This window comes from Oryctolagus cuniculus, chromosome 9 (assembly GCF_051225735.1).
Source record: "Oryctolagus cuniculus isolate XC-2025 breed Fujian yellow rabbit chromosome 9, ASM5122573v1, whole genome shotgun sequence".
In the NCBI taxonomy this organism is placed as follows: domain Eukaryota; kingdom Metazoa; phylum Chordata; class Mammalia; order Lagomorpha; family Leporidae; genus Oryctolagus; species Oryctolagus cuniculus.
Window position 1 is genome coordinate 129,660,841 of NC_142875.1, and position 24,455 is coordinate 129,685,295.

General features: G+C 42.1%; 1 protein-coding gene across 4 annotated transcripts in view; it reads right to left on the reverse strand.

Moving 5' to 3' along the window:
• Positions 1 to 24,455, reverse strand: part of SYT10 (synaptotagmin 10) — a 73,658-nt gene that overhangs the window by 29,678 nt on the left and 19,525 nt on the right. For all 4 annotated transcript variants that reach the window (XM_051850929.3, XM_089303984.1, XM_089303985.1 and 1 more), the window contains exon 3: positions 8,303 to 8,870. In XM_051850929.3, the coding sequence (XP_051706889.1) occupies positions 8,303 to 8,870 (568 nt within the window). The remainder of the gene's footprint in view (positions 1 to 8,302; positions 8,871 to 24,455) is intronic.

Sequence of the window (24,455 nt, forward strand, 5' to 3'; positions counted from 1 at the left end):
CCAGCAACCAACCAAGAGGAGACGCCCGAGTCTGGCTTGAGAACTGACCAGAGAATGGGTTCTGACGACGGAGGGAGCCTTGTAAGGTTAAGACTCCGAAAACGATGTGGCAGTGGGTGTGGCTGGGTCTTTGGGCAGTCACTGTGGGTGGCTCCACATGCTTGGAGATCTCTCATTCTCTGGTGAGGGTCATTGCTGCATGGTATGTGCTCACAGCGAGGACTGACCAGATCCTTTGTGTGGCTCTTATGGCAGTGTGGATAAATACCATACCCACTCAGGCTAGCACCCAGACAGTGGTCTCCTCAGAGGAGAGGAGGTGACCATGAGACTATGCCAACAAAGCTGATCAAACCTCCTTGTGATTAAAAAAAAAAAGTTACCATGCCCAACGTGGGTGTCAGCTTGGACACTCCCCTCACCCTGGAGCACTGAGCAGAGCTCCCTGCCCACAGCCAGCACAAGCCTCTAGGTATTCACTGAAGGAGCAGACACTCCGCTAAGCCACAAGAAACATAGTCCAAAGAGAAAAGCCACCACAAGGGGAAAAAATAAGTATCTCCACAAACACCTAAAAATAAATGCAGAAATTCCAGAAGCAATAAGGAAGACAACATGAAGCCCCCAAAGGAACACAGCAACACTTCAATACTACAGTGTGAAGGTGAAGAGACTGAAGAAATGCCAGAAATGGAATTCAGAAAATAGATTGCAGGATTACCAAAAAGTAATCAGAAGCAAATCCACAAATTAAAGAAATCCGTACATGACAGGAATGAAAATTTTTCCCATGAAATTAATATTTTAAAGAAAAATCAAAATGAAATATTGGAAATGAAGAATAGATTAAATAAAAAACTGCTGTGAAAAGCCTCAACAGCAGAGTTGATGATGCAGAACAAAAAATATCTGAGTCAGAAAGCAAATCTCTGGAAATTTTACCATCAGGCCAAAAAAAAAAAAAAAAAAAAAAAAAAAAAAAAGGAAGAAAAAATTAGAAAACTAAAATATAGTGTTGAAGACTTAAGGGATACTATCAACTGTCCTAATATAAGGGCCTTAGGGGTTTCTGAAGGTATGGAAAGAGAATGGGAAAATTCCCTAGTTTGGAGAAATCATCACAGAAAAAGTCCCTAATTTGGAGAAATAAAGGGATATCCAAGTACAGGAAGCACACATGACCAGAAAGGATCACCTCAACACATTGTAATCAAACTCTCCATGATACAACATCAAGAAAAGATTCTAAAATATGCACAAGACAAATGCCAGATTACTTTCAGAGGATCTCCAATTAGACTCACAGCTGATTTCTCATTAGAAAGTCTACAGACTAGAAGAGAATGGTAAGATATAGTCCAAGTTTCAAGAGGAAAAAAAAAACCTATCAATCCAGAATATTGCACCCTGCAAAGCACTCATTTATTAATGAAGATGAAATAAAGAACTTCCATAACAAACAGAAAGTGAAAGAATTTGTCACCACTCATCCAGCATTACAAAAGATGATTAAGGATGTGCTACACACAGAAACACAGAAACATGGTCATCAATATGAAAGAAGGTGAAGGCAGAAAATCTCCCAGTAAGAGTACAAAGGAAATCTGAAGTAAATTATAGGAATATTTATGGAAAAAATGGCAGGGCCAATTCATTACTTATCAATAGTCACCATGAATGTAAATGGCCTTGGCTCTCCAGTTAAGATACAGACTGGCTGAATGGATTAAAGAACAAACCCCATCTATTTTCTGCCTACAAGAAACACATCTCACCAGCAAAGATGCATGCAGAATTGAAGTGAAAGGATGGAAAAAGATATTACATGCTAACAGAAACCAAAAATTGGCCAGTGTAGCCATCCTAATATCAGACACAAAAACTGTTAAAAGAGACAAAGAAAGGAACTATGTAATGATTACGGTATCAATTCAACAGGAAGATGTAACTATTATAAATGTGCACCTAATTACAGGGCACTGGCTATTTAAAAGAAATGTTAATAGATCTAAAGGGAGACATAAACTCCATTTAATAGTAATGGGGGACTTCAATACCCCACTTTCATCAATGGACAGATCAACCAGACAAGTCAGCAGGGAAACACAGCATTAATCAACACTACAGACAAAATGGACCTAATGCCTATCTATAGAACTTTGCATCCCAGTTGCAGAATACACACTGTTCTCACCGAAGAATGGAACTTTCTCTAGAACAGACCACATGCTAGGCCATAATAAAATGAAATCCTGTCATTTGCGACAAAATGGATGAAACTGGCAAACATCCTACTTAGTGAAATCAGCCAGTACCAACAACATCACATGTTCTCCCCAATCTGTGGTAACTAACAGAACATCTAAAAGCTAATCTATAGAAGTGAAACTGACACTTTGAGATACATTGACTTGGAACAGCCATTGTTTCTACTGTTAATAGGTTATCTTTCATGTGTATTTACTGAACCTTTACTTAGCATAGAGTTAATCTTAAGTGTATGAAGTTAATTGAAAATGGATCTTAGTACAAAAAAAAAAAAGAAAGGGAATAGGAGAGGGAAGAAAAAGAAGGGTGGGAGTATGGGTACAGTGGCAAAAATCACCACATTCCACTAGTTGTACTTACGAAATGCATAAAGCTTGAATATATTAAATAAAAGGTTTCTGGGGGAAAAAGGAATTACTGACAGCAAACTTACAATATCCCTGATTGATTCTACATATGACTGTATAAATTTTTTTTGTTTGTTTACAGAAAGTAGCCAATGCTAACAAAACGTAACCAAGCATATACTACTGGGTACTGCTCTCAGGCAGTGGTAGATTTGTATGTAAATGGATTCTACACTTGGCCTGATAAAAAAAATTCTTTAAGTTATTCATTCAATAGTATTTGCTGACTGACTACTAAGCACTCCTATGCTATGGAGCACGCAGGAGGTCACAAGGTAGTTTCTGCCTTCCAGAAGCTCAGAGGCAAGGGGCAGACACAGAAGTCCAGTGTTTGCAGCACATTTAAATAAAGCAACAGACAATGCTTCCTTGGCATGCATTCCCTCCCTTCCATTCCCATCACTGCAGACTCAACCAGGCTTCCAATCACTTCAGTGGATGGGGGTGTCACAGGCCTATCTGGGGGTGGGTTTTGTGGCACAGGTGAAGCTGCTGCCTGCAACGTCAGCATCCTCTATCAGGAAGTGCTTCAAGTTCCAGTTTCTCTGCTTCCCATCTGCCTTCCAGCTAATGTGCCCGGGAAAGCAGCAGATAATGGCCCAAGTGCTTGGAGCTCTGCTACCCCTATGGGCAGCCTCGATAGAATTCCAGGTCCCTGGACTCAACCTGGCCCAGCCCTGGTCATTGCAGCCCTTTAGGAAGTGAACCTGGGGATAGAGGACCTCTGTGTCTCTCCCTCTGTCACTCTGCCTTTCAAATAGCTAAATAAATCTTTTTTTAAAAAACTAAGAATCCTATCTGACTCCTCCATTTCACAGTCCTCCACTCCATCCACTGCACACATCAAGGTATCAGGAGATCATAGTTCCAGCAATTTTGGTATCCTGATAAAAACAAGTGAAGCGGATTTTCCTGGCACTGAACACTCTCCTGACTGCAGCTTACACACAGCCTTCTAGTTTGGGTTTCCTGTGCTCTCTTCTGCACCTTACGTTTTCATGGACAACACTTTACAGCCTTCTTTCCTCTCTCATGATGCCTTATAGTCCAAGACCCCTCAACCCTCCCCAATTCCCTCATCCAAAGCCAACCTCAAACACTATGTTCACATGACATACAGTCTACACCATGAACTCCAAGACCACATCTCAGGAGTTTATCACAAATACACAGTAGTTTATACCCTAACATAAACTTAGTTATTTCCCCTGTGAGACTGAAGCCCTTGACTAAAATTTGCATTTTTTAAAGATTTATTTATTTGTTTGAAAGGTAGGTACAGACAGGGAGAGGCAAAGGCAGAGGCAGAGAGAAGTCATCCATCCATTGTTTCACTCCCCAAATGTCCACAATGGCCAGGGTTGGGTCAGACCAGTCAGGTGCCAATAACTGCTTCTGGGCTTGCCATGTGGATTCAGGGGACCAAGGATTTTGGCAATCTTCTGCCACTTTCCCAGGTGCATTAGCAAGGAGCTGGATCATATGTGGAAAAGCCAGGACCCAAACTGGCACCCACTTTGAGATACATTGACGCTGGCACTGCAGACAGTGGCTTAACCTGCTGTGCCACAGCACCGGCCCCTAAAACTAGGATTTTACTTGTTTACTTTTTCTAGTAGACTAGTCTTTCCTCCACTTGACAAGTAAATATAAACCCTGAACACACAAAGTTCACAGTAAATATTTTTTTTTAATCAAGTGCTATAGGGGGAAAAAGTCAATTTCACGGTGTGAGCTGGCCAGGAAGAATTTTTGGATGAGGCTTGGACATCAGGCCTTCAAGTGTATGTAACACATATGAGAGAGACTGCGTGATAGAAACTGCTTCAGATGAGACACTTAGACACAGGCCTTGTGGCACGGTGGGCTGAGTACTGCTTGGGACACCCATACCCCATAATAGAATGCCTGAGCCTTGCTCCTGTGCTGCTGATCCAGATCCCTGAAAACACACCCTAGGAGGCAGCAGGTGTTGGCTCAAGTATCTGGGTCCCTGCCACCAACGTGGAACACCAGGATTGCATTTTGGGCTCCTGGTTCCAACCTGGTCCAGCTCTGGTTGTTGAAGGCATTTGGGCATGAACAAGTAGAAGATCTCTGTCTCTGTCTCCTTCACTTGTCTTTCAAGTAGATGAAAATAAGTGCACAATAAAAAATAAAAAATGAAGAACAGAAAACAGCAAAGTCCTATCTCCAACAATTTTAAGATTAATTGGCATTAGAGAGTAAAAAATTCAGACATTTACATAAAAATGACAGTAAACAAACACTTAATGAAGCCGAAAGAATCACTAAATATCAGAAGTCCACCAGCTAGTGGTTTTCACACTGCTAAAAAAATGCTCTTTATCCCATTAGATGCTGGACTAAACAACATTGGACATTTGCAGTTGGTTATATAAAAGCATTTTTTAAAACTCATATATGCTCAATTCAAATAAAAACCTTAAATTACTAGGATTCTCATAAATATTAAATTATATAATTACACACTTTTATAAGTATAAAATTACATGTGATTATAAAAATGTAACAATTGTAACAATATTTGTCTTTGTCATGCATCTCTTCTAATAGGATAGCTAATCTTTATTTTTTTATTTGAAAGGCAGAATGACAGAGAAAGGCAGAAAAACAGAGAAAAGAGATCTTGCATCCACTGGTTCACTCCCTAAACTGCTACAACAGACTGGTTGCACCAGGCCAAAGCCAGGAGCCAGAACCCCCATTCAGGGCTCCCACATGGGTGCAAGGGCCCAAGTACTTGGGCCATCTTCTGCTGCTTTCCCAGACACATTACCAGGGAACTGGATCAGAAGGGGAGCAGCTGGGACTCAAACCAGCACTCCCATAAAGGAGGCTGGTGATGTAGGTGGCAGCTTACCCAGCAGTGCCACAACCCCATAACCCTGATAGCTAATCTTTTAATTAATTGTTTTAACTGTTACATAAAATGTTTTTTCAAATCTGTGTTTGCACAGATGGACCACCTGGAAAGTTTTTGTAGCCCTTATTTAAATGAGAGCCTATGCATGGACCTCAAAATTGCTCCAAAACAAACATCTTTGAATTCTACTTCCATGAAATTCTAAAGTACATCCAAATACTGTATTTCTATTTAGTTCTTTTCTATAAAACTATAATTTCTATTTAACATTAAAGATGTGTGAATAGGAAACAGTTTCCCAAGAGAATTTCAACCCACATCATTTCCATTGTTACAAGAAAACAAAAATTGCTTAATGCTCACTCAAAAGCTGAGTGGAGGTTTTAATTGCATATTACTCAGCCAGAAAGATGGCAGTAGTGTACTCTGTGAGCTCTGCCGAAACAGTCTAGAAATGCAAGTTTCAGCACTATGTCCCCCCGAGTAGCCTTCAGTATCTTGAGAGAGCGTGACTCCACAGTTGAGTTAAAGGCAAGTTACCACTTTACTGCAATCACTCCGTAATGAACTCCATTTTCCCCTACTTTTCTGTTGTGAGTTGAAAATGTCCACATGTGTGGGAGGCAGAAGGAAGTCACTGTCCCCGGAGACGGCACCTGCTATTGCCCCGACTCTGTGGATGGACTCCTAAGATTGCTCAAAAGCCTTCATAGACACTGAGATGTGAAGAGTTTCCTGATTCCCCACAGGGGCCCAATCCAGGCCCAGGGAGCACTGCAGCCTCTGGAACCCAGCAAAGCTGGGAAGGAATGGGGGTCGCCAAGAGCGCCAGGGAGCAGTACAGGTCTACCACACTAGGTCAGCTCCCGAGACCCACATCAGACTCCTGACCCAACCGTGCGATGCTTCAGTTGCTGTAAGACACTGCACATGTAATTACGCAGAAGTAGACAACACACCAGGCATGTGAACGAGTTGAAAATCAAACAGAATTAATATTTAGCAAGTGAGGCTGTATTATCAGCAATCCACAGGGATTCCTACTCCTCTCTAAACAGTAAGTTAGAATAAAAAAAAGTATGAATGTTAGATTAAAAAAAAATTCTGCTAATCTCCTAGCAATTCATACTACGTTTTATATTTCATTTGTGGATTACTGACCTCTGAATCTTACTACTAAAATAGAACACGTTTCAAAACACTTTTCAATGCAATGTGCTTGTTCTATCCCTAATACCTAGAGCATACCAAAAACCTAGCAGGCAGTCGCTAAATATTTGCTGAAATCAATTAAAGAAGTAATCACACAAGACTGAGCAATCAAGAGAACCAGCAAGTAGCTCCTGTTTGCATTTACAGATTCCTCACTGTTGTATTTTTAAACACAGTAAAAACCACTGCCAACCACATTTCCCATTTAGAAATATAAACCTCAGAGTAAAAACTAAGGTGAAATCAAAGTAACTCATCAACATGAAAGCTGACCCCATCTCACAACTCCTTCTCAGTTCCCTTGCAGAACACAGCAGTGACTATGAATTGAAAACCCAGGAACTGAAAACGTTATGATGCTGTATGTTAATATGATGACATATATCTTCTTAAGATTCTCAGAATTTATAATGACAGTATGAGCATCCTAAATATGGACTATAATTAGCAAAATATCGACAAGGGAGAAAATAAAAAATGAGCCAATATGAGTCGAAAAAAAATTTTTTTAAATATGTCCTTATCTATTCAAGGGTTATCTATATGCAACATGTAAAACTTATAATTTTTAGTTTAACAAAAGTTCATAAATACACATACACCTAGTGGTAAAGAATCTAATGCATCTATCTAAAAACTCATAAACTCAAACAACTTTTCAGTCTAACCTAAGAGACCAGTTCTTAATTTTCTCTCTCTACCCAGGATGAATCATCTGTAAGTTTTTTTAAAAAATTTTATGAAAAACCTCAATTTTTACTATAACAGAATATGAGCCCAATATGCCTAACAATAAGATGAGGTTAAGTGGATCATGCATTTAAGCATACTGGACTACAACAAATACACCACCAAAGAAACTCAGTGTGAAAACAGACCGTAACTGTTTTAAGACATGCATAGCAAAAAACTGGAAAATATGCCAAAATATATACAACAGCATTGTTAGCCATTTTCGTTTTGTGCTACGATTTCCCTCTACTCCAAATTTTCAACACTGCAGTTGACATCTGGATCAGAAGGAGCATTGGCAGTAAGCAAGCTCTGCTGTGAATAGTCTCTTCCTGATGACACATCTCACTCTCCTCCCCTCACTGCGCACGCGCCTCCACGGCTTCTGGAGTAATGGGCTGCCTCCCATCAAAGCCACGGCTTTCCCAGATAGCATCAAAGCTCACTTTGGGTTTGATCTGAGGACAAACTCACCTTAAATAATCAGTCAATATAGACCAAGAAGACCAAGAAGCTGAGTGCTGTAGATGGGTTCCAGATAATATTTAACAAGAGAGAGAACTAAGTTATCTCAGTAACTTATTTTCCCCCTTTGACTATAACCACTAACGCTATCTTACAGTGTAAAGTTTCCAAATTATTACCAAAAAATCAAATCCTACCTTTTTGCAGGTTCTTAGGACGTCAGTTCCAGAACTCCGTAGAATTTATTCTGATTATCTGGGTAATATCTAGCCTTATATACCACTGCAGGTCAAATAAAAAAAAAAAATATATTGGTGGGATTACTACTTACTGTAGTGGCACAGTGAATGTCTTTCCACACCGTGGCTTCTCTGGAGAGATCAGAGACTTCAAACAAATTATCCAGGATCACTTCTCCAATCATGTCGTGTCTAGAAAATCTGTCAAAGTCATACAGGCTGAAGTGCAGCTTCCGGTTGCTCAGCTGGTCATATGCTACTGGAAACTGGAACGTTTCCTCAAACAGCGGATTCAAGGTCTTTCTGTGCACACGGGTCTGGAACTTCTTCTTCCTGTCCGGCAGCAGATACATCTTGACATAAGGGTCAGAGGTCCCTGTGAAGTCTTTAGCGGGGAGGTCTAAGGCCTTGATGATTTTCACCACGAGAAGTTCATTTTCGTAATCGTACTGCAGGGTGAAGTTCAGCTTCCCGCAGGTTTTGACATCTTCCTGTCTGTTTCCCTCCGAGTCGACGGATTTCTGTTTGTAGAGCTCTGGTTTGATCCTCCCGATGCTGGTGGTGGTTTCGCCTCTTTGTAACACGGGCTCTGCGCCCATGCTGAAATCCACACTGGAGACCTGCATCTGCCGTGGCAGATGCCTCCGGAAGGAATTGTGGCTGCACACACACACACACACACACACACACAGAGTCATTTAAGCAGGCCATCCTCCCGACAGTGACACCCACGGGCAGCAAGCCCTCCCCGACTCCCAGGGTAATAAAACAATATCCGTACCTATTCCCTATGTATCGATACAAACACGCACACCCCACAGCCAAAGATCCACTTTGGACAACAACAGGAATGTGATACAAGAGTACGTCTATTTCTACAAGACAAATGCCTCGAATAAAAAGTGAAGTTTAGTTTGGTGCCTCAACTTTGAACTCTATTCATGGTTGTTTCCTGAATGGACATTTTCAAGGCACTTTTTTTGAATACTGAAGACCTGTCATCTGGATGGGCTTTAAATTTCTTCTGAACCAAAATAAGCCTAGCTTTTAATGCCATTTTACACAAACTTCCTGAAGTACACTTGTATTGAAATAAAAATGTCTAAAACTCCAGAAACACCTGAAACACAGAAAACATAAATTTTCACAAACTTTTAGAATTCTATAATCTCAAGCCTAAGTGTATAATTACACACAATTGTAGATAAACAGGATCCCGGGTATTCCAGAAACCACTATGAACGTCACTGCTGTAGTCTGGGTATGTTTCGGGTGTCCCACAGGGTCCCAGTGTTGGCAGCTTGGTGCCCACAGTGGTGGTCTAGGAGGTGGTGGGACCTTTAAGAGGTGGGGTCTGATGGAAAGCCAAGACTCAGTGGCAAAAATGGTTTTCCATGAAGGATCTCTGTGAGTGAGACCCCAGTGCAAAGAAGCGGCCATCAAAGAAGGAGGTACTTTTCTCTGAAGGGAGGAGAGAACTTCTATTTTGCTTATGGCCTTGTCTAAAAACTGATGGAGTTTGTGAACTCAAAAGGCTTCCACCTTGGCAGCTCATGACAAAAGCCTTGGGTGATTACTGACATCATAAATAAGAGTGTCAGTTGTTAATTCAACATCTGGAGTCACTGTGCACCTACTCCCCATGTAGGACCTCTGTCCTTAATGAGTTGTACTATGAGAATTAATGGTAAAACTTGTCTTCAAACAGTACTTTATACTTTGTGTGTCTGTGTGGGTGCAAACAGTTGAAATCTCTCTTTAGTATAAAGTTTGTCTTTTCTATATAAAGACAATTAAAAATGAATCTTAAAGAAGAATGGGATGAGAGAGGGAGTAGGAGGTGGGATGGAAGGACGAGAATGGGTGGAAGAAACACTATCACTAAAAGCTGTATATAAGAAAATTTGTATTCATTAAGTAAAAACCTTCAAAAAAATGAATAAAACCATGGTGCTGCTTGGCTGGGCTCCCTGATCCTGCAACATTGGTCGGCCTTCAGAACATCTGAACCTGCTTTCCTTTGCTCATTCTAAATAAATATGTAAATTTTAGCCCCCTCAAAAAAAAGAGGTGTGGCCTGGCAGGAGGTTCTTTTATCTTGCTGAAGGCACCACCCACAGAGGAGATTAAGGGCCTTGTCCCAAGACTCCTTGGGGGATCTCCAGAGACAACTGCTATAAAAGGGGCAAGACCCTCCTCAAGACACAGTCCCTTCCCCCATAGACATTCCCACCATGAGGTGACACACCCACTGCCGGGCCCCCATCCAGAGGATGCCCCAGAACTATGAACCAAACCGACCTCCTGTCCTCCTACGTGAGCCTGTCTCAGACACTGTGTTACAGCAACGCAAAGCTGACTAACACAGTTATCACGTGGGTATGCCTAGGTGTGAGCATTACACCAGGGTTTCGTGAATTCCATGTTTTGGCCATCACATCATTAAAATAAAATACGACAGTCCCTGCATTTTTAGAATCTATTAATTACTTCTAATACTCAAGGTAACCAAACGAGGAGGGACTTTTAAAGATACTGGTTCTGACAGTCAAAATGAGTACAGCTTCCTTTTTCCAGCATATATTGGGCCTCAGAAGCTCTAAAGGTTAAAAAACAAAAAGCAGAATTTTAGAACCGGGGGCCAACACCGGGTTTTATAATTCAAGCTGAACTGCCTGTGTTCACGGTTACTATTCACCTAAGTCAACATTTCCTGAAGATAAGCACCATCAGTTCTCTCATGTCTCCTAAATGGGTCGCCATGAAGTTACGCTACTTTCTATACTTTCTCCATCAGCTCTGGAATGAGCTCCGCCCACCTCTATGTGTTTCCCAGCCTCAGTGCCAACACTTGTTCCTGTTCCTCTGCATCAGGCCATCAGTCTGGTTCTTGGGATGTAATTATTATTACATTATTATTACCCCAAATATGCCACAGCTATGGAGACTTTTAGTCCAACACCTGCCAGACTCTGAGAAAGATTTCTAAACAGGTGTCCTATTTTTACCCCAAACTCAAGCAAATTCATTGTATTTTCTCCCATTTAGTCTTCAGCCAACTCTCTCTCCCACAGTCTGTGACCACAGGGCCAGCCTTTTCACCTGTCACTCATGCTTGGCAATACTCATGGACTTTGTTCCTTCCCTTCATCCATGAGACTTGCTCCATTTCCTACAACCTGCTTATGCTTCCTTTGAAACCTCTAACGTAATTATCCATTCTGCTCCTGGTCCACAGCCTCACAGTCCAGACCCGCATCACTGCAGGCTTTGCTTTCTCCGGCAACCTTCAGCTGTCTTCCCATCTTCTGGTTTTTACATTCACTCAGAACACTGTCAAGGCACTCACTTCAAAAATCCCTTACTCACTCTGTTGTCCACTGCATCGGGTCTGCACCTTCTGTGGCATAAAGTAATACTTGAGGACACTGCTTAGTTAGTATCAGATTCACTGGTGCCCATATGAAGATTTAATAGGGATGAAAAAAATCTAGCGAACATCCAAGAGTGGCACGCCTACGCACAACAGCACTCAAGGGGCAGGTAAGGGACTCACTCTACATGGTTCTTTAAGGGATCTTTTTGGGTCTAAATGTTCATAATGGCATTACAATGTGCATTAATAAAGTGAAGTCTGTTGAAATCAGAATTATAATCTGAAGTGTTTCTAAGTTCATTCTCTTACAATTAGCTTATTTTCCCAACCTGGAGTGAAATATTAAAGTTATTCAGTGAGTAGCATATAACATTCTTAAGAACTATACTGAAACCAATTAAGCCTCTCTAAATATTCCCCTTTTCTAAATTTAAGAAAGATAATTCAAAACACATTGTGGGAAAGTGTACCTGACATGTTCAGGTTACTAAAACATACATTTTAAAAGAAATAATAGTTCAGTACTTATTATATTCAAGAGAAAGATGGAGACAGGCAAATCTGTGGGGCAGGGGCAGTGCCTTGTGTAGACCAACACCACGGAGGTCCAAAGCCTCTTCCTCTGCCCAGACACAGCAGCAGCTTGGGAGGCCACCCTGGCTGGCACAGAGAATTTTCTGGAGGAAAAAGACAGCTCACGGACAAAAGCAATAGTCCAGGTTCATGTCCGTGCTATGAAACATCCGGAGTTAGAATGGGAGGGAAGATCATGCCACGGTAACTTTGGATGATAGAAAAGAGGAGAATAAATCAAAACACACAATGTCACATTTTCACAGTGAACAGATGTAGTAGGTCCCTGATCCTCGGGTTTTGCCCGTCAAGGCTAACAATGAGAATTTAGGATGTGCCAGGAACATGTTAGGCGGTACCTACCACTGTGCTCTCCAGTTCACCATGGAGGGCAACGAAGTCTCAAACGATGTAACTTAGCCAGACCCTAAACCCGAGAGCTCTGACAAGAGTCTGGGTTTAGTGGCCACACTCTGGACCACCGTTCTGCACTGCTGTGTTCATGGTTATCCCACTTAATGAAGTCGTCTCATAATGTACTCCTTGTGCTGACCATTCAAATATTTAGAATTATGTATATATTCCTTTATATAACTTTTCCCACTGAAATGTTATCTGCAACATAATTTTCATTTCCTAAGATCCAAACTCTACTCGGGGGCCCCAGCTTGACATATGTTTTTATGGATGTTTTAACTTGTTTGACTCATTATCAAGAACTGAAAGGGAGCAAAGACGCTTGCTGGTAAAATTATTATCAAGCATCATGTACAAGATTTTTTTTTTTTTTGACAGGCAGAGTTAGACAGTGAGAGAGAGAGACAGAGAGAAAGGTCTTCCTTTTTCCTTTAGTTCACCCCCCAAATGTCTGCCACAGCCTGCGCGCTGCGCCAATCCGAAGCCAGGTGCCAAGTACTTCCTCCTAGTCTCCCATGTGGGTGCAGGGCCCAAGGACCTGGGACATCCTTCACTGCCTTCCCAGGCCACAGCAGAGAGCTAGACTAGAAGAGCAATGGGACAGAATCCGCTGCCCCAACCGGGACTAGAACCTGGGGTGCTGGAGCCGCAGGTGGAGGATTAGCCTTGTGAGCTGCAGCACCAGCTGATGTACAAGATTCTAATACCTAGTTAGAATAATTTTATAGGGGCCAGCGCTATAGCACAGTGGGTTAAAGCCCTGGCCTGAAGCACCAGCATCCTATATGGGCGCCAGTTCTAGTCGCAGCTGCTCCTCTTCCAATCCAGCTCTCTGCTATGGCCTGGGAAAACAGTAGAAGATGGCCCAAGTCCTTGGGCCCTTGCACCCATGTGGGAGACCCAGAAGAAACTCCTGGCTTCAGATGAGTGAAGCTCTGGTCATTGCAGCCATCTGGGGAGTGAACCAGTGGATGGAAGACCTCTATCTGTCTCTGCCTCTCTCTGTAACTCTTTCAAATAAATAAAATACATCTTTAAAAAAAATTTTATAGAAAAGGACATGGTTTGAAAATAATAAGTAGAAAAGTAAAATTTGTAATTCAATTCATGCTATATTCTATATAGTCCCAAACCATTAAAATTTGACTACAAAAACACCATTTCTGTATAAACATGCCAGGACTGTTTTTATCTCAGGTCAGAAAATTGACTCCTAATGAAAACTATACCAGAGAGGGAAGAGCAAGAGGGGCTGAAGTATGGGTAGGAGGACAGGCACTGTGGCAGCATCACCATGTTCCTAAAGTTAGAATTATGAAGTGTATGAAGTTTGTAACTGTAAAGCTGTATGGTTCTGCTTACACTTCTATGGACTTACTTCTAAGGGTACAGTTTAAATACTTGCCATGGGACCCCAAATCCCTTTAAGCTGGGTGGTAAAAATACCATCTTAAGTGTTAAAGTGATCATATGGATAGGATAAAGTGTCTGATAATAACAGATAGAGGGGGCCAGCACGCGGCCCGGGAGGTTAAAGCCCCAATCTGCAGTGCATCCCATATGGGTTCCAGTTAGAGTTCCAGCTGCTCCACTTCCAATCCAGCTGTTATGGCATGGGAAAGCAGCTAATGATGGCCCAAGTCTTTCAGCCTAGGCACCCACATGGGAGACCCAGAAGAAGCTCCTGGTTCCTGGCTTTGGATCAGCTCAGCTCTGGCCATTGCAGCCATCTGAGGAGAGAATCAGCAAATGGAAGACCTCTCTCTCTCTCTCTCTCTCTCTCTCTCTCTCTGCCTCTGCCTCTCTGTAACTCTGCCTCTCAAATATTTTTAAAAAACAAAATTAAAAAGGAGTGAATCCTCCAACAAGGAAAGCAGTCCACGTAGCAGACTCAAAGAACAACAATCACTTTAAGTAGCACTCTGCCTTCAGAATCAGCCCTTAAGGCATTCTGGTCTGGCTGAAAAGTCCACAAGAGCATTTCAGGCATGAAAAGCCAAGACACTCTGGCACCCCAAGGGATACAAGTGGTCATCAAAGGAGGCAGTACTTTCCTCTGAAGGGAGGAGAGAACTTCCATTTTGCTTATGGCCTTGTCTAAATACTGACAGACTTTGTAGATTCAAAAGCCTTCCATAGCCTAGACAGCTCATGTCAAGAGCCTCAGGTGATCACTGATGTCATACCTAAGAGTGTTAATTGTTAAATTAACAACAGGAGTCACTGTGCACTAACTCCCCATGCAGGACTCCGTCCTCAATGAGTTGTATTATAATTATACCTAAGTGCTTGCAAAAGATGTATCATTCTTGGGTGCTTCTTTAAAGTTAAGTAAGTGAAATTAACTTCCAGATACAATGACTTTCAACAGCCCTCATCTGGACTGTTGAGGAACAGGTTTTTGTTTTTGTTTTTTTTTCCATGAAAATTGTGGCACTCTTAGTATAGAGTTGGAATTCTGTGTATAAAGTTAATTGAAAATGGATCTTAGTGGAGAATGGGACTAGGAATAGGAGAGGGAGTAGGAGGAGGGGTGTCAGTGTGGGTGGGAGAGTGGATATGGTGAGAACAATCACTATATTCCTAAAGTTGTACTTATGCAATACATGAAGTTCATAAAAGGCTTCTTTGGGGGGAAAAATAAGGTTCATTGAAAATTAAAAAAAAAAAACAAAAAACCTGTACTGAGTCTAGAACTCAGTGTTGTGGAGTGTGTACCTGTGAGAATCCCTGTAAGAGCTTTTACTAACTTAGCTCTTGATTTGGTCTCTTCCTCAATCGGTCCCATTGCCTTACACGAAGCAGGACCTGAGCTGTGCTCTGACTCTTCTTCCACCCTAGATCTACAGAGCTAGAAGCACCAAGTAGGGTCAAGAAAGGTCTGAGGGAATTTATGAAAATGGCAAGGACTTTTAAGAAGGAATCCAGGTAATAAACGTCATTATGAAGTATTAAAGGATTCTGGTATAATCCAGTTTGTATATTATGTGTTCCTGTAGGAATCACTGTGACACATGAATCCCTGAGAAGTTAGTCCTATTATTTAAAACAGAATCATTCTACAATTTCACTTAGGCTTTTAAATACTAATTTTAATCTTCCTTTCCTCCCCTCCAAATTAGCAACGTCTCCATGTGCCTCTGAATGTAATTTGTGCAGCTGTAAAGAGCCCCTTCTAACAGAAATCAAACATCGTAGTGCTTTTCTTCTTGTAAGCCAGTGTCCTAATTACAGGGTAAACAGTGCATACTCTATGCCACACTTTATCTCGTCAGTTAAGAAGAACTTATTTATTACAATGTTAAGCTATTGCCATGGCAACAGAGATCTTCTTTTCCTTGTTTTTTTCTCCTTCAGAATGACAGTGATTAGTGGCTATGTGGTCTCACACAAACACCCAGCCAATCACAGTACAAGCCATCTGCCTGTTACTAATCCCATTCTTATCCTGCATCCTTGAAGGACCGCAGCCAGGCTTGGGCTCCAGGAAAGGCACTGCAATCCGTCTGGTCCCAAGGTCCCTAGGTAGTGAGGGCAGCAGTGGACAACTCACCCCACCTGAGATTTACTCTCGTCACCCTTTTTAGGACCAAATCAGATCCCGTAGGTAACTTTGAACACCTGTTTTTTTATACTGGTATTAATAGTTGCCTGTAGTACTCAGGACACAAGGAGTTGCAGTACAACGTCACAATGAACTCTTTTCTGACCAGTTCAGATCCAGGATAGCTTCTGCAGTCATCCCTACACGAGCTGGGCTGCACCACTGCCCTGGACCAGGGAGAAGTTCTGACTCCCCTGCATCTCTCTGTCCTCAAGTGGGAAACCTACCTACGTGTGCAGTGTCTTCCCCAGCCATTAAGCTCATCTTAACAATGTAATGTTACTTAGCTAAGTAAGATTCTGGTCAACAAAGTGTCCATTCTCTGTTTCCTATTTTCTTCCATCCAATTTGCAGCAAGGACAAGAGTGATTCATTCATTACCACTAAAGCTGAGTGTACACAAGTAAGGCACTATATATATCGTGGCCTTACTGCTCTGCAGAGACCTGGACGGTCTCCAGGATTTCAGCCATGACCCAGTTGCGACTCAACGCCTCCACTGAGATTACTCAAATTCAACAGGACCAGAACTTACTAACTCCAGACTACAGGGCTCCACTCCACTCTGGATCCTCAGGACCACATCTTGAGGTCACCTCTCTCCCATTTACCACTCACATGCCCCAGTGAAAGTGTCCGGGAATTCTGCTTGCTCTACTTGTAAAACAGACCCTGGATCCAGTCAGTCCTCGCTTCCCTTAACTCTGACGCACCACTGCCTCCTGCCTAGGTGACTGCCTGCTCTGTGATCTCTCACTGCGTCTCCCTCAATGTCCATTCTCAAAACAACACATGAAGCTGTGGTCAACACACATGCCACTCTGAAACCCTCAGAGGCTTCCAGTGTTACTCAAAGCCAAAAGCAGTTCAGCACCCACCACCTCGCCCCTTCCTCCTGGAATTCTCCTCCACTCTCTCCTGGCTGCACCTGTGCTGGGAACACGTGATGCAGGCTGTGCCTTCAGGTGCATTGCGACCTTCTCCCCCAACACTGCATGGTCCAACATGCTGCTTGCTGACTTCGCTCAGCTGTCACCTTAGCAAGACCCACCCCAACCACCATGCTTGAAACTGCAACACTGCCCCCACCCAGACCTGCCAGTTCTACAGAGCTTACGACATGCTACTACACCATATATTTACTTGCTAATGTATTATCTAATCTACAGGAACGTAGGTGTGGATTTTTGACAGTTCTATCACATGTGTCAAGAGTTCAGTAAGTACTGCTGAAGAAATAAATGAGTATTTTCCCTTGAAAAACTTGGGCTCTATGACTAAATAAAAATCCAGTAATAAGAATCAATGAGACAAATGGTTCTCTTCTCAGATATGCAATGCTATGGTTCAAGACCACTTAAGTGACACCTCCTCTAGTCTTCAAATAATTTGCAGGCAATTGGTCTTGAGTAGATGCTAATGAAAAATAAGTTATTCTGAAAGTACTTCCCTTGACCTCTCTCCACGTTAAAAAAGTACAAATTTCATAAAAAGGGGCGACAAGCAATAACTTTTGATCTAGCAGAGACAAAAAGGAATGCATATGAAGTAATTAGGTTGGAAAATATTCCCTGGTAGTATTTGATGTGCAAATAAATTCCGAGAACATATTACTTATTATAAGAAAATGCAGAATGAGCACTAAATAACTTCTTAAATACAACTGGTAAAAAAACGGCAAGTCTACAGGCTTATTCGTTAGTATGACTAGATCCCTAACAGGTCATCTGACCGTGACATTTAAGCTCCTTCTACATTTCTATTCTTGGTGTGCCACTCTAACTCCCTTTAGTTTGGATTGTTTCTGACCATGGTGAGCGCACCCTCTGGTGAGCTCAGCTAGGTTTTGGAGAAAAATGTTGATGTCCCTGCACGTGAGCTCCCTGCACCTTCAGTGACCCTTGTGTGTGTCCACACAGGCGTGAGCAAAAGTGCACTGAAATTCTGTTCCAGACCTGTCATCTCTTCCCAGCCCTTTCACCAGGCTGTGGTCTGCATGATGCATACAGCAAGTGTGATTCATGTTTTCATGCACTGTATCACAAACATACATGGGACAAAGGAAATGTCAGAGTTCCCATGAAAACAACTTATGATCCCAACATCAAAGTCCAAAGCACTATTAGTACTGTTGAAAAAAGGGGCCCAATCAATTTACAATTAGTACTTCTATGGATAATATTTCTAAGTACAGAAAACAAAACTCTTCATGTCTCAATCTATTTTGTAAGGTTTTGTCTTTGGCCTTGTTCAAAGAAGCACCCCATTTGGTTCAAAGAAGTATCCTACTTCCAAAAGCAATCAAGTGTACACATCAAATACACATCCTTCATAAAGGGGATCATTTGATGGCCCTAAGTTCCTGCAAACATGTTTTATATACTTTTACTTTAAGGAGAGAGAACTAGTTTTTTGATTTTTCTGGGTAAGCATTGATTCATGATATCCTAGATAGTAATGGAAAAGGTATACAGCTAACAGTAGCCTGGAATGTAAGATTTTAAATTCTGCTGTCTTTTGAAAGGGATGTAATTTTTACAAAGTTTTTACCGTGAACAAAAGCAAGCAATCCCATTTTATGTATTTTCATATATTCACTTTTCTTATAATAATGTACATTGAAAATTCTTTGAGAGTGCTCATGATGGTTTTAAGAATTACTTTTCTAACCAACCAAAGCTAATGGAAAATACTATAAATCCATCAGCACAGAGGAGTTGATAACTCCTTCCATGGGTCTCCTTCTCCTCCAGTTCACGTTCCATGGGGTCTGCCCTCAAGTGTCTATTTCCAGTGGGCACTTGGGATCCTAACAGAGGCAAACCTGCACGAGTCCTCCTCAGCAAATTATTTGGCCACTACTCATCTCATCTTTCTAACATTAACAGATGCAAAGAAAATTAGCTCTCACATTGATCCTTGTGACTGTACCACCATCAGCCTTCTAGGCACAATGCAATGTTGAGGGAGGCAGGCATATAGGCTAAAATCGATTAGGTTTGTGAGCTGGAAGTCCACGCCTTTGCCATGCCCCTGTGTGACCTCAAGCCCTACCTGATACCTTTGCCACGCCCCTGTGTGACCTCATGCCCCTACCTGGCCACACCTGGGTGCCCACCAGCCAATCAGGTTAATTAACCACTCCCCTTTGGAAGTGGGTTAAAAGCAGGGGACTTGGTGTGTCTGGCCCTTCTCTTTCCCTTGGCCTCTCGCCAGGAGGGGGCTGGCTGTAGCCTTGCGCCTCCAGGGCTCGTGGCCTTCGGGCCACCTGCCCTAGGCTTCCTGGCCAAGATGCTCCTCCACATGGCTGGTTCCTGGTGCTCAGTATGAACCAAGATTTACCACTCTCTCAGATAAAGCTCACTCTCCTGTGCATCTTTTTCACTAAATAAAAGCCTAAAATGTACCATGCTGCCTTGTTTATCTGTGCCGGTATTTAGAATTCTTCTCTAAGTATTAGGCAAGAACCCTCTTGGGCTTATTAATATTGGCAATTTATTAATAAGCATATGGTGATATCATATGGCACCCCAAATTTCGACAGCATATGTGGCACCCCAGATGGGACTTCTGGGGAACTCTAAGGGGCCACATTTCCGTATAGCTTTTAGGGGGTCATCTCCCATATCAATGTCACTCTCTGATGATGTCTTCAGCCAGAGAACAATGAAGCGAGCAGACCAACCAATCAACAGCATTCACTGCACACTTGCTATGCACCTGCTCAGCCTGGAAATTAAAAGGGCATACAAGTAGGTTATCTGCCTTATTCTCTGAGAATGTAGTGTTTAGCCTGGCAAACAGCCAGAGGTCAATATGAAGATGATTAACTGCTGGGTTCTAAGTACAGTTTATGAATAACAAAGGTCAACAGCTTATACTTGGATTGAGAAAGTAGACGCTCAGATGTATTTTCCTTAAAGATTTACTCAATAGAAATGAAGTCATCATTCTGGACAAAGGAATCCATGGGAGTAAATGCACAGAGAGCCAGTGTTCAGATCTTCTCTGGAGGGTAGGGGCATAACCAGACCAAGCACTCATCCAGTGGGCAACACAAAAGACCCATGTGGGTAGGAACAACAACAAGTGTGCCCTAAGTTTCTCTTGTGCTTTGTCAATGCATCAAAAAGCAATATAGATGTAAACCTAGCAGATTTTCTGTTTAAGGAAACAGCATAGAGCTATCTGTGTGGCCACAAATGGTGCCAAAAAGGCTAAAATGTTACCTTTGTACAGTCAGTTTATAACAGCCTTGAATTGGGTTTTTGCAAAGGCTTGGATTAACACAGAAAGACAGATGTGCCACTTCATCAAGAATTCTTAGGTTCTTCCTGTACCATCTTCCTTAGGTTCCTTTCTCTGGTTGTTTGCTGCCTGATTTTTGTTATGCCAAAGCATTACATTAATTTCAAAATAGATGTCATCCCCTACAGTCTGGCCTGTAAGTTTTGCCAAGTTAATTATCACCAAACAGCACTGTTTCCCAAAGGACTCTCCTGCTACAATATTCTTGAACACCTTCACTGTGATTTCAAGGCCTCCCTACTCTTCAATTTCAGCATCCTTTATCTTCCTAAACAAGGTAGCGTACCTGCTATTTTCCTAGCAAGACTTCCTGTGTTGCAATTTTCACATCAAGTGTTTCTCTCTGGGGTGCCCATCTTTCCCCAACTGCCATGTGCGTGAATTCCTCGTTTTCTTTCATCTCTGGTTAACAACTCTTCTCTGTGGCTCAGCTGCAAATATTCTCCTCCACACAGTGGTTACCTACAATTCCTTATAGCTGGCACGCACGTCTTACTGCCACACTGCTCCTTCTATTTCTTCACAGCTTCTTGGAGCTTCAGAGTGGGGAGAGTGTGCAGAACACAGTGACCACATCCAGAGAGCAACATATGTTGATTCCAGTTATCGTAATAACTGTAATGGCCAGCTCATCAAGAGGGGTCCCCTAAGAACAGCAGTAATGAGGACATGCACAATTGGTAGCACAGTCATTCGGCTGCCTAGCAGATGGATGCTGTCAAACGTCCATGTATTTCAAAAAGGAGATGAGAATGTGGGAAAGGAGAGCTCCCCTCAAGACTGCCCCCTTCTGGACCTATCAGGATGTTATTTACGCACAGAGACAGATAAAGCCTGAGAAGGTATTGTGTTACCTATCACTGGCATCCCAACAGCAGGCTAAAGGAGGTGTTTAGCAGACTAAAGCAACACCCAAAGGAGGTGGCAACCAAGTCAAACCTTTTTCTTTGTGTGTGCATCCGTTGTACGTGTAGACTTGACTTTGCCATAGCTCAGAGAAACGCTCACCTCTGAGAACAATGTGATTTCTAATAATGCACCCTCGATCTCCGTGTCCCAGTGGATTACATAATGAACTCTGCAACTTTTTCTTCCTCTCCAAATAAAGGTAATTTCTAGTATAAAGGTAATTCACGTGGGAATGATTTTTCAAAGTAGGAATAACTATGTTTTGTGCAAAGAATTCATCCCAAGGTCAAACAGATTAAAATCCTGACTCTAGTCATTCACAACTTCTGAGTAGACTGAGCAGGAAGATGCTCCAACCCCCCCAACTCCCAACTAGCTGTCCTCGGCCGACTGCAGCCAACCAACAGCTCTGTTTGCAAAACAACCGCATCCCCTTGGCTTCCACGTATGAATCCAGGTAAATTCAAACTCTTTTGCCAGCTGCATGACTTCAGGCAATTCTTTAAATCTCTCTGGGTTTCATTTGACTCACAAGTAATGGGGACAATTAATAATAGCAGGTTCATGCCAGTTAGTGGCTTGCCACAGGACTCAATGCCAAGAGCTCAAAAACAATCCATTTGTTCTTCCTTCCCCAGCCACTAGTGCGTGCAAGGCAACTCAAAGAGGCAGGTGAAATGGTATCAAAGCTGTAGCAAAACTGTCAGTTTGTGTTGTACTTTTTCTCTTAGAGAACACTGAGTATAAACCAATTTTTATTTTTCAGGTTGAGATAAAACATTTTCTTCCCTACTGAATTCACTTGATACGTGATAAATCCAGGATGGGAATGCTATCTATTATTTCCAGAAACCAGGTCTGCATCCAAAGCGAACTCTGCATACCTGTGTTTTCAGGCTTTGGTCTGTCATTCTCCCCTAAAGAAGTTAGTGATCTCTTTGTAGTCAATAGCTAACATTTTGGAGACAGAATTTTTTTTTTAATCTGTGGTTTCCAAAACATGCAGATCACTTCAATTTGTCTCCATGAATTGAGTGTTTGAATGTTTCGCATACTTATCAACTCACAGAGTTGAACAATTCTGTATCTTGAGCTGATGTATATTCATAGCTGTTGCTCTGGTCCCCACTGTCTTATGACTTTGCTGTCAGGAGTTCCAGTTACCTGTGGTCAACCAGTGTCTGACAACTTTTCCAGAAACAAACAATTCACATGTTTTAGATTGTGCACCAAACTGAGAAGTGTGATGAAATCATGCATAGTCCAGCTCCATTCTACCCTGGACAGGAGTCGTTACTCTGTCTGGTGTATCCACACTGTGCTACTTGGCCCCTCAGTTGTGGAGTCAACACCTGGGTTATCTGGTCAACCATCACAGTAGGCAGCTTATCTTCAAGTAACCCTGAGGCAATATGTAGCCTAACATCACATAACAATAGCCATGACATTCACCTCACTTCATCAATATCATCAATGAAGGATGTAAATAGTATAGTGAAATATTTTGTGAGAGATAGAGAATGTGTAAAAGTGAGTTCTCTATCACTGTTTCATCTTATTAGTCATTATTGTTAATCTCTTACTGTGTCTAATTTTCAATTAAACTTTATCATAGTTATGTATGTATAGGATTAAACACAGTATACCTGAACACAGTGTCAGGTACCACACACAGTTGCAGGCATGCACTTGGAGTTCTACAATTAAGTAGGATCCTCTTGTATTTTAAAAGGTTTTACAGAATGCCTGAACATTTTTCGTCCATCTCTTGAGTATCTCAAGGCCTCATACACATTAAATATCATATCTGGCCACAGTTTTCTGAGATGGTTCTAGTGATAACCAAGTGACATATCACATCAATTTAAAGCAGTTTTCCCTATAGATACACTAGGACCAATGGTATAGGGGCAAGAAAAAAGAAGTTCCATGAAAGGCATTTTTTTTCCATTTTTAAAAAAAATGTAAAAAAGAAGTCTATTGGGTATTTATTTTACAGCTAAATACCCAGAATAAATTAAAAGTTAAAATGAATATTGCATTATCTTACATAAAAATCACAAATAAGGAAATTTAAAATGACCCCAAATTCCACTGCTTAGGAAATCTCTTCAAAATGCTAATGAACGTGAGGCACAACTTGGCTGTCAAGATTTAAGTAGCAGGGAACACTGTCAATGCGGAAGATGCCGGCACCCCGCCTCTGTCCTGGGCCTGCTAATCACAAAGCTGACAGGTACTCCTGCTCACACTGGAACATACTTCACGAAGAGGTGGACTTTGCAGACACACCCTGTCTACTTTCACCAACAGTGTCTTCAACAGTTGTCTTGTTATGTCTCAATCCTAGTGCAAACATGACCCCGTTTTTCAATCTGAAAGTTTTCTGAACTCACAGAAGTGTGTCTAGGCACAAAGCACAGATGCACCCTACAGAAGTGGGAAGGTGAGATCAGGAGGTAAACCAGTTGCCTGCGCGAAGAGCCGGTACTTCCCAGAATTACTGAATCCACCCTGTTGTAGTCTAAGATTCAGGGTCACTTAAGGGGACCAGAGAGAAACTGCTACCATCATTCATCATTTGTTTCAAGAACTGATGACTCCACTTAACAGAACAAAAGCCTCTCCATGACAGTCTCTTTTCCCTGCAGTTAATGTAATGTGAACATGCTGGGGCAAGCTATTTTATTCAACCTGTCACTCACTTCCCCAGGCTTAGCCAAAATGCGTTTCCTCAAAGAAGCCTGTTCCCCTGGGTGGGTGAACACCCCGTGATGTGAAACTCACAGGGTGAAGCTCTTGTGAAACTCACCTGACCATGACACACTTGAGGATTTGGGGTATCCGAGGACAAAGTAACCAAATCCCCCAGTGGCTGCACACTTATGGCGTAGGCTCTAAACAACTGTCACTGTGAACTTGGAGGTGATGCCCGATACTCTGTGCCTGCATCCCACACGTTCATGTGGCTGTTTCTCCTTCAGTGGCTGGATTACACCAAACCCAAACACTACAGGCAGCCGCTTTCAGGCAAGGACATTTCAAAGCATTGAGTCCA